Source organism: Sinocyclocheilus grahami, unplaced genomic scaffold, assembly GCF_001515645.1.
Source record: "Sinocyclocheilus grahami isolate Dianchi unplaced genomic scaffold, SAMN03320097.WGS_v1.1 scaffold1019.1, whole genome shotgun sequence".
In the NCBI taxonomy this organism is placed as follows: domain Eukaryota; kingdom Metazoa; phylum Chordata; class Actinopteri; order Cypriniformes; family Cyprinidae; genus Sinocyclocheilus; species Sinocyclocheilus grahami.
Genome location: NW_015506198.1, coordinates 146,511 through 156,822, shown reverse-complemented (window position 1 = coordinate 156,822; position 10,312 = coordinate 146,511). Strand labels below are relative to the sequence as shown.

Below are 10,312 nucleotides of genomic sequence, written 5' to 3'. Positions count from 1 at the left end.
TGTGTGTGAGAGAGATAGTGTGTGTGTGTGTGTGTGTGAGAGAGATAGTGTGTGTGTGAGTGTGTTTGTGTGTGTGAGAGATAACAGCTGTGAGTGTGTTTGTGTGTGTGTGAGTGAGTGTGTGTGTGTGTGTGTGAGAGTGTGTGTGTGTGTGTGTGTGTGAGTGTGTGAGAGAGAGATAGTGTGTGTGAGATAGAGGGTGTGAGCAAGTTTGTGTTTGTGAGCGTGTGAGAGAGAGCGATAGTGTGTGTGTGTGAGCAAGTTTGTGTTTGTGAGAGTGTGAGAGTGAGAGAGAGTGTGTGTGAGCGAGTTTGTGTTTGTGAGTGTGAGAGAGAGATAGTGTGTGTGAGTGTGTGAGCAAGTTTGTGTTTGTGAGAGCGTGTGAGAGAGAGAGAGTGTGTGTGTGTTAGTGAGTGAGTGTGTGTGTGTGTGTGTGTGTGTGTGTGAGTGTGTGTGTGAGTGTGAGTGTGTTTGTGAGTATGAGTGAGTGTGTGAGTGTGTGTGTGAGTGTGAGTGTGAGTGTGTGTGTGAGTGTGAGTGTGTGTGTGACAGCGAGAGGCCAGGGCTGGGTCTGCCGAACAACAGTTTTCACATTCAGACACTCACAGTCTGCAGGCTTCAGTACACATAAAAAGACGTGAGAGATATGATATGATATGATATGATATGACATGACATGATATGATACATGTGTGTGATTTTGCCTCACTAGTCATGGTTCAGGTTTTGTTTTTGGTACATATAGCAATCTAATGGTTATTTTGAATATAGATAATGATCATTTTATGCCATTCTATGGAAATCCTTCAATGCCACGGTATTAGCATCTGTTACTATGGTATCAGTACTTCGTGTAAGGGTCATTTGCACGCGCGCACACACACTCACTCATTAGCTTTCATCTATTAGCACTCAGTCTGGATTTAACATGATATCCACATTATTCATAACGACACTGGCTGCATATGTGCCTCGACAGCAGTGCTGGATCCTACCTTTGTGTGCGCTCGCTCAGCTAGAGGTAATGCACAGACACAGGGACTCCTGGGATCTCTGCCGTCACTGCAGCCTCCACATCCCGAGCAATGTCATCAGATCCGGACCGAACGCGCTCTGTGTGTGTTCACCGTTACCGCGAGAGAAGCCGGGCGCCGTGATCCTCGGTGTCGGCACTCACGAGCGTGTAGCGCTGCTGATGATCCCGAGCCGCGGCGGCCGTCTGCGCATGCGCATGCGCACAGGATTCGACCCCGCCCTCCCTCCTCCTCATTAGAGTGACACGAGAAACTAATTAGCAGCGAGAGGAGGAAGTCCTTTTGAAGTTTAGCCGCTCGTGCTTATAATCTGGAGACAAATCTCTTGGCTAGTTTGTTTTTTAGCAGGTTTCCACAATATTTTGCAACGCGGAAGTTAACCTTTTCCTGTGAATGTGCTACAACCCAGTGTGCTTATGATTATGATCATAAATTAAAATAATATTCGACAAAGAAATACCAGTTGCAGGTAAAATAACATGACACCGGAAGTTACGCACATGCATTACGCCTTCGCTTAGCTTTAAAGAAGTGAGTGGATGCAACAATGATTCTCAAAACAAACTTAAAAATGAATCAAATAAAATATGCAGATGTTCACAGCGGGTCTGTCACCTCCACAGGTCCTGTGAGGATGAAGAAGACCAAGACTTTAATGTCTGACCTGAAGTCCAGATATGCTGATAAATCTTGGAATGAGACCGTTCAGCTGGTCCGGAGATGCATGGTAAGAATTGAAGAAATAGTGTACCGAAAGTAGTTAATTCACTCTCGTTGTGTCAGGTGTGTCTATTTTAGGTTGCACAGAAAAGGAGATATTTCGCAGATGTCCCAGCTGCTCTTTTCTGTTCCTAGTTTCCCGTCACGTGACTAGCGCAGAACAAACTCGGGGTTATAGGATTAGTTTCTAGCTCACTAGAAACTAATCCTAAATTAAATGAATAAAAGAAAGACCTCGCTCTATCAGTGCAAGTGAAGTTAGTTTATAGAGTTGATCATATATAGCAATAGAGACTCAAGCATGTAAGGTCACGTAGTCATTTTAAAGCATTATCTATTGATTCGACAGCTTATTTATATTACCTAATATGTGCATTTATTAATATTAATTTAAAATAAATTGCTTGTGTGTAATGGATTGATAATTCTATAAATCATATAAAATAATGGTAAGTAATTATCATTAAAGCTACACGATTTCGTCGTTAAATACATTTTTTATTTATTATATAGTGCCCTTTAATTTGGAGTAAGAGAAACTTTCTGTAGGAAAATGCTTGGCGTGAAACTTGCATATTGTGCTCATATTCTGACGATTTATTGTTAAGGTGTATACTGAATTTGATCCTCCAATATCGTTGCACTCTTAATGTGCAATTTAGCACGTTGTGCTCATATTCTAGACTCATCTGCTTGCCTGTATAGTATGTTTTATTGATGTGTATACTGAATTTGGCCGTTCAATATCACAATATCATTTTAGTGCATTAGTACAAAGCTGGTAAAAGTAGCTGGCAGCCTTGCTTTGCTTTCCAGATGGGCATTTCTATAATATGTGATGCATGCTTTGGATATATTAAAAGTAGATAGTGGTTTATTAAGCTCCAAATAGTCCATATAAGTTTGCCTTTGAAGCCTTAAATAGGCTGAAATTTAAGTTGGCACCTCAAACGTGTTGCATCCAGGTTGGCCAAAGTCTGTGATGGAAGTTAAGATTATTGGACTATTTGGTGCCATCCAGCAGCTTTGACATTCTTCAAAATATCTCTTTTTGTTTTCCACGAAATAAAGACAGTCATACAGGTTCGACGTGAGGATGAGTACATGATGACGGACATTGTTTACAGTACTGGATGTTACACATCAAGCCATGTGGCATCAAATGTGCACGTGTGGGTAAAAGCAGGGTGAGGATGTCATATGGAAGAGGTCAAGACTGGGTCGATTATTGTGCGTTAGAGTCCAAACTTAGCTCTCACAGACATCAGCCTCGGATGTTTGCCGTTATTTGCGTGCACAACCTTCCAAATCTAATCCAGATGTGGAGCTCAAGACTGCTGCGGATTGCATAAATCAGTGCCATATGCAAACAGCAGGCCGCTCTCCAGAAAGATGATTAAATCTGAGTTTCTCTGAGAACGATGTGTGTTGGTTGGAAAGTCACTGCAGGATATGCTTGGGGTTGTGTTTATGTCTCCGAACGTCATTCCTCTGGGCTTTTCAACATTTCTTCTGTTTCTCGCTGTGGTGAAACAAGCAGGTGAGGAGTGTTTTTCTTTATAGGAAAAAACTAAAGGAGATGGCAGAGTTTGTGAGCCAATCGCACAATGCCTTCAGAAGATCAACGAGGCGCTCAACGGTGAGGATGTCCTTGAATTAAACCCTAACATCGTTCTATGAATGAAAATGTCTTTCTCTTTTTCTTAGATTTCTTGGTTTTGTGTTTTGTCTGTAGTGTCCTCCTTGACAGCAATGGTGTCCAGACTAGAGATGATTGCCAAACAAAGAGGGTTTGAACTTTTCCTTCATATAGATATTATATTTTATCATATTTAATGGACATTTTTTTAATGCGTTAATATTAGATAATCAGCAGGGAAAATATTGCTTTTTTTAAAGTCGTCATGAAATGGAAATTCATCTATTTTCTAAATGCACGTTGTTTTTGTGAACGATTCATCCATGCACGATTAATAAAAAAAAATGTAATCATCATAATCATAATTATCCAACAACTGATGGATTGAACCAAGTCCTCACCATGCATTGTTTCTTTTTAATACTCAACTTCGCTCGGGTGTAACTTTAGAGGAAACAACATTAAACCAAAAATAATTTTATAAAAATAGATAAAAAAAATTTATATAATTAAAACATTTCCCCCCCCCCCCAAAAAATAAGCTGTCACAGCATTAAAAAACACACTCGGATGTACTGTACGTCACAATACTGAAGAAAATAAATATTGCTAATTCCATTACATTGCGACTTCAGGCTGCATAGCTTGAGTTTGAGGCAATATTATCTCTGTACAACCAATGGCAGAAGTGGGGATTATTCTGGAAAACCTGTGTGAAAACAGTCATTATTTATGCAATTCCGCATGTTGCCACCAGAGACGCAGAAATTACACCTTTACTCTGTGCTGAATTGATTGTTCAAAGGAAGTTTCAGTGTTTTTTTTCAGACTGTGTATCGACATAGACATCTCTGTTTGCATTCCTCACAATTTAATACTGTGCCAATATTGTAAAACCTTGGATGAGTTCTGTATTTAATTGCAGTTACTTCCTTTAAACTCTCTGTGCAGCTGTCTCTCATCATTTAAGCTGACAGACTCCTGGTTTTTGTAGATTGGCGTCACACATGAGCCCCACAGAGACGGTGTGTTACCTGACAGCAGACCTGTTTTACCTCGAGGTGGTGCTGCTGCCGGGGGGAAGAGTGGAAGATGTGAGGGTGGCCCATCACGGCGAAGCTCCTGTGGTGAGACCATGTGCTTATAATATCGTGCAAAAGAGTCTGTGAAATGCATTAACGTGGTTTGGTTTGGTTCGTAGTCCAGCCCATCGCTCCTCCAGTTGTTGAGGTGAATCAAAGTGTTCTTTATTTCGAGAGAAAAATGCATTGAAATATATTGGCGTTGGAGTAAAAATGCGTATCATATTTCCACAGGATGAAGAAATTTCAAGAATTCTCTCTAAAGTTGGATGATCTTGCCTCTTTCTACATCATCCCGGGAGACAGGTATTGCTTTCTGGTTTCTGATTTTAGGTAACAATTAGTGTATTTCTCTAATTATGAGTGTGCTCTGGCAGTGATGTCAAGACTAAAATCTACACCTGTCTTCGACACCTGGAAACCGATCTCTTCAAAATATCCCATTTACCAAGGTGTGGGAAACTAGCACTAACACCATACATGTTTCTCTAGATGAAAGTCTGTTCTCATATAATGCAGTGAGCACGGTCTCCTCTAGGTCTCTGAGAGAAAGTGACCTTCACGTTGACCTCATCATGAACGGCAGGATTGGGAACGTCCAGCCAGGCAAAGAGGGTACGCAAGGCCGTGTCGGATCAGCGTGTTTTATGTGAAATATTAAACTCTTCTTTCACATCTCCTTCCTCAGGAACCCCACTGACAATCGAGTACTACATTAGTCCATCAGATGTTCTCATCAGGCTGTCAAACACGGGTATTATAACAGTAACTTTGCACATAACTTCTAATCCAGTGTTATTTTAGTATCTATATATTATTATAGAGTTTTTGAAATGGGCTTTTTAAGGTTTCTTTAACGTTGTTTACATTTTTTTTTTTTTTTCAGGTTTCATTTTAGTTTGTTTTAGTAACTTTGTACATTTGTCATTTATTAGTTTTAAGTTTTTTTTTTCTTCTTCTTCAGTTTTAGCAACTTTAGTAGCCATGTTATTTGTGTTAGTTGCCAAGGCAGCATTTCTCATTTGTTTAAATGTAAGTTGTTGTTTTTTAATCTAAAATAAAAAAATGTATATATATTTATTTATTTTAGTTCTATTATTTTTAATAGATTTAGTTTTGATTTGTCAACAACAATTCTAATCGGTCCAATCAGATAACTATAAAATACCCAGTCTCATCAATTTGAGATACTATTATAGTATTTTTTTTTCAATATTGAAACTGTTTTTAGATTTTTTATTTTTTATTTTTTTTTAAGATTTTGTTTTCATTTTAATTAAGTTAAATAATTAATTCATTTTTAGTATTTAAAAATGTATTTTGTTTGCTTTAGTACATTAAGTTAAACTAAATCAAAATGAGAAAAGTTGAGAAAAAAAAAAGTTTTATATTTTAGACATTTTTTTTCAATTAATATTTATTTTATTGCAAGTAACTATTTTTTTGTTATTGTGTATAGGTGAGGTTAGTGTTGGCCAGATGGCTCTGGTAACAGTGGGAAGCAGTGACGCCTCACACACGCTGCAGAGGGCATCTCTGATCTCTTCTCCACCTCAGGTCGACTCTTTCGGGTGAGTACTGGAGTGTTTCACACCAGCAGTCTTCACAGAGTGTGATGCTCTCCTAACGGTTGCAGGTTGAAGTACAGACAAGGAAGTGGGACACACTTGTGCCCTGAACAAAGGCTCTTTCAAACCTTCCCAATTCCTTTTAACTCTAGTCTAGCTCTATAGAGAAGAGAAGAATGAATAGTGCAATATTGATTTTTCTGACCCTTATTATATCAGTCAAGATGAAATCTTTATTTTTGTGTGCTCTAGGTTTCCAGTGTTTCAGCCGCTCACTGAATCCTGCTCTGAATTACTCCCTGCCACCTTTCTTCTCAAACTACAGCCACCGTTACCCATGCTTATGTCCTTCATAGAGAAAATGGGCAAAATCACAGGTGCATCATACATCGAGAGACACTTAAAAATCGATTGTTTTTGAACCGTATCATGTACCGATGCCAAGTAACCGGTCTCCAAACATTACTCAGATGGAGTTATAGCTGAGAAGCCCCAGCAGGTGGAGCCTCTACCTCAACTTCTCTTGAACACCAGCAAAACGCTGAGCTCCAAGATCTCCTGGACAGACGGGGTTCAGTTTGTTGTGGTCTGTTTGCAACCCAAGCCACTATACTTTACATAAACAGCCACGTTTGCCATGATAATCATATGAATACTGCACAGTGAGATTACGGGATATTCAGAACATTTGTTTGGTTGGTTCATTACTGGCTACTCTACAATATTTGCATTGAATTGTGCTTGTCATTCTTTGCTGCTAGAAGTTGTTTGTTTTGGGACAGCAGAAGCAGACATTCATCGATTTGCTCTTTTCTGTTTCGGTCTTATTTACCTTGGTTACCGTCTTTAATGTTTCTCAGCCATTGCCTGCCTCCGAGTACCACAGTTATGTGTTCTCTGGGGCCGTTTGGGGCAGAGAGTCCTGGAAAGGAGCCTTAATTCACACAGTCCCCTTCACACACCCCGGCCACGTCCCTGCCTTACTGGATCTCCTTCGCCATCAGTCTGCCATCAACCTCCTGCTGGCAAGCTGCTTCAGTAACCACAGCCAGCTCATAGGTCATTAATACAGCTTATTCATGCATTCAGCTGGCAGTAGACTGGCAGCACCTTCTCTCAGACTCATTTGTCGTAACTTAAGAGAGTTTTTGCCTTCTCTTTATTCTTATACTGTAGATGCTGGCTTACTGTATGACCTGAGATGTGAGATCCTTCTAGAATCAGACCACTGCCTTTCTGTTACATTCAGCCTTGATGATAACAACCACCTGGCTGTTCGTAAGGACCGTTACACACTATATTAAAAATTACATTCACTATGCTATAAATGCAAATTCATTGCGTGCTATCTGAAAGGTTTGTTGTTTTTTTTTCTGTGCCCTAACGGTTGCAGGTTGAAGTACAGACAAGGAAGTGGGACACACTTGTGCCCTGAACAAAGGCTCTTTCAAACCTTCCCAATTCCTTTTAACTCTAGTCTAGCTCTATAGAGAAGAGAAGAATGAATAGTGCAATATTGATTTTTCTGACCCTTATTATATCAGTCAAGATGAAATCTTTATTTTTGTGTGCTCTAGGTTTCCAGTGTTTCAGCCGCTCACTGAATCCTGCTCTGAATTACTCCCTGCCACCTTTCTTCTCAAACTACAGCCACCGTTACCCATGCTTATGTCCTTCATAGAGAAAATGGGCAAAATCACAGGTGCATCATACATCGAGAGACACTTAAAAATCGATTGTTTTTGAACCGTATCATGTACCGATGCCAAGTAACCGGTCTCCAAACATTACTCAGATGGAGTTATAGCTGAGAAGCCCCAGCAGGTGGAGCCTCTACCTCAACTTCTCTTGAACACCAGCAAAACGCTGAGCTCCAAGATCTCCTGGACAGACGGGGTTCAGTTTGTTGTGGTCTGTTTGCAACCCAAGCCACTATACTTTACATAAACAGCCACGTTTGCCATGATAATCATATGAATACTGCACAGTGAGATTACGGGATATTCAGAACATTTGTTTGGTTGGTTCATTACTGGCTACTCTACAATATTTGCATTGAATTGTGCTTGTCATTCTTTGCTGCTAGAAGATGTTTGTTTTGGGACAGCAGAAGCAGACATTCATCGATTTGCTCTTTTCTGTTTCAGTCTTATTTACCTTGGTTACCGTCTTTAATGTTTCTCAGCCATTGCCTGTCTCCGAGTACCACAGTTATGTGTTCTCTGGGGCCGTTTGGGGCAGAGAGTCCTGGAAAGGAGCCTTAATTCACACAGTCCCCTTCACACACCCCGGCCACGTCCCTGCCTTACTGGATCTCCTTCGCCATCAGTCTGCCATCAACCTCCTGCTGGCAAGCTGCTTCAGTAACCACAGCCAGCTCATAGGTCATTAATACAGCTTATTCATGCATTCAGCTGGCAGTAGACTGGCAGCACCTTCTCTCAGACTCATTTGTCGTAACTTAAGAGAGTTTTTGCCTTCTCTTTATTCTTATACTGTAGATGCTGGCTTACTGTATGACCTGAGATGTGAGATCCTTCCAGAATCAGACCACTGCCTTTCTGTTACATTCAGCCTTGATGATAACAACCACCTGGCTGTTCGTAAGGACCGTTACACACTATATTAAAAATTACATTCACTATGCTATAAATGCAAATTCATTGCGTGCTATCTGAAAGGTTTGTTGTTTTTTTTTCTGTGCTAGTTCAGGTGACGGTGGTGGATTCTCATCAGATGAGCTGCAGACTTCTGATGCCTGATTTTGTGGATCATAAATTGGACGACTACATATCCAGAGTCCTTACACGGTGAGTCCAACATTTTGCATCACTATTGCACATGCTCACTAATTATGATGCCATTTTGCATATGCAAACTGTTTTGTTAATCATATCAATAACAAACTCGATACTTAAAGGCTTAGTTCATGCAAAACTGAATATTGTCATCAGTTACAAAAATTATGTTCCTCGCCCAAAACTTTGCACGAGTTCATAAATGTTACTGCTGTAAACAAAGCAGCTGTGCATATAAACACTAATATGCATTATACAGAGGCGAGAAGCAAAGAAAATTGTATTTGCACTCGCACAAATGCTCCAAAATATATTTTTAGGTCGCACAGATTAAATTTCGGGAGCATATGCGACCAAAACGGTCACAATTTCCTGCATGGAGGACAAAAGATATGGTGAACAAAAGCTCAAACGTATGAGACAGAAATCTCTCCGGTTTCATTCAGAATATCTTCATTTGTGCTTCGAAGATGAACAAAAGCCTTGGGTTTGAAAGACCATGAAGGTGAACAACCTGATGGCAGAATTTTATGGTGGAACTATCAGCTTACAGCAAAAATGAGGTTATGTACTGACTGAATCCTCAGAGCTCTGCAGATTTCCATAGAATTTAAACGCCCTCTTATTTGTAGAGTCCAGACCTTCCATGTTTACTAAACATTTTGCTTTCACCTTCCTGTAAGCATGTAGTGCTCTCAGATTTTATGTGATTAAACTCCCTCTGTCCTTGAATCCTCACTCACTCTTGTTTTGTGTGTGTGTGTGTGTTTGTCCAGATGCATGTCCATCCCCATCACGATGAGGGCCATACGCAGGAAAGTGGCCAGCCAGACGACGACTCCCGTACCTGCAGCTGACCCAGAGTCCTCTGCTGCGATGGAGAGCGATATAATCCGTGCCGTCCACCCATCTGCCTCCGTCTCCCATGAGGCCGTTGAGGATGAGAGCGTGGTCTCTCCTTCAGGCCACCATCTTATGTCTGTTGCTGCCCCAGTGGCTGATAATGCGAATACAGATGCTGTTGCTAACCGTTCCCCCTGTGCTTCTCTGGCTGTCTGTTTACACTGAGTGACCAGTGGACTTCCTGCAGAGCTTCTATAGGACGAGGAGAGATTTTACTACAGAGAAGTTTAAGAGATTTCTTACACCATTTTAGACAAATCTTAAATCATTAAATAAAAAATAAATCTTAAATAAAGGTGTGTTATCTTAAATGCTTATAGAAAGCCGTTTTATCTCATGCATGCAGGTCTGACTACTAGAAGTTAACAAGAAATCAGAGCTGTTCCTGGTCATATTGTGCACAGTTCAGCAGTGTGCATTTATTCCAGAGAGAAAAAATACTTCTTGCGGAATAATCTTAAACCATTACTAAACAAACGGCTAAATCCTGCATTTTAAAATGCATTTGTTTCATGCATGGGTTGCTCCTGACAGTGCTGCAGAATCTAGCTAGTGGTTGTGTGTGGGA

At 40.5% G+C, this 10,312-nt stretch overlaps 2 protein-coding genes across 4 annotated transcripts in view; one reads left to right on the top strand and one right to left on the bottom strand.

The window, feature by feature from the left end:
- LOC107565693 (ras-related protein Ral-A-like) overlaps positions 1-1,228 on the bottom strand; it is a 7,284-nt gene extending 6,056 nt beyond the window's left edge. Inside the window, exon 1 of the mRNA XM_016250952.1 lies at positions 996-1,228. The gene's annotated coding sequence lies outside the window, so the exon portion shown is untranslated. The remainder of the gene's footprint in view (positions 1-995) is intronic.
- An 81-nt stretch (positions 1,229-1,309) lies between these two features.
- Positions 1,310-10,029, top strand: med1l (mediator complex subunit 1-like). Of its 3 annotated transcripts, none has more exons than XM_016250956.1 (17): positions 1,310-1,565; positions 1,658-1,761; positions 3,318-3,393; positions 3,490-3,544; positions 4,388-4,520; positions 4,595-4,623; positions 4,710-4,781; positions 4,853-4,927; positions 5,014-5,090; positions 5,164-5,229; positions 5,935-6,046; positions 6,296-6,420; positions 6,514-6,629; positions 6,904-7,102; positions 7,217-7,317; positions 8,756-8,853; positions 9,618-10,029. In XM_016250956.1, the coding sequence occupies exons 2-17, from the start codon at positions 1,669-1,671 to the stop codon at positions 9,907-9,909; spliced, it is 1,719 nt and encodes a 572-aa protein (XP_016106442.1). In that variant the 5' UTR covers positions 1,310-1,565; positions 1,658-1,668; the 3' UTR covers positions 9,910-10,029. The 3 variants fall into 3 exon arrangements, with proteins under 3 accessions (XP_016106442.1, XP_016106441.1, XP_016106440.1); XM_016250955.1 differs by having other exon boundaries at positions 7,220-7,321; positions 8,751-8,853; positions 9,618-10,028; XM_016250954.1 differs by having other exon boundaries at positions 7,217-7,321; positions 8,751-8,853; positions 9,618-10,028.
- The last annotated feature ends 283 nt before the right edge of the window (positions 10,030-10,312 follow it).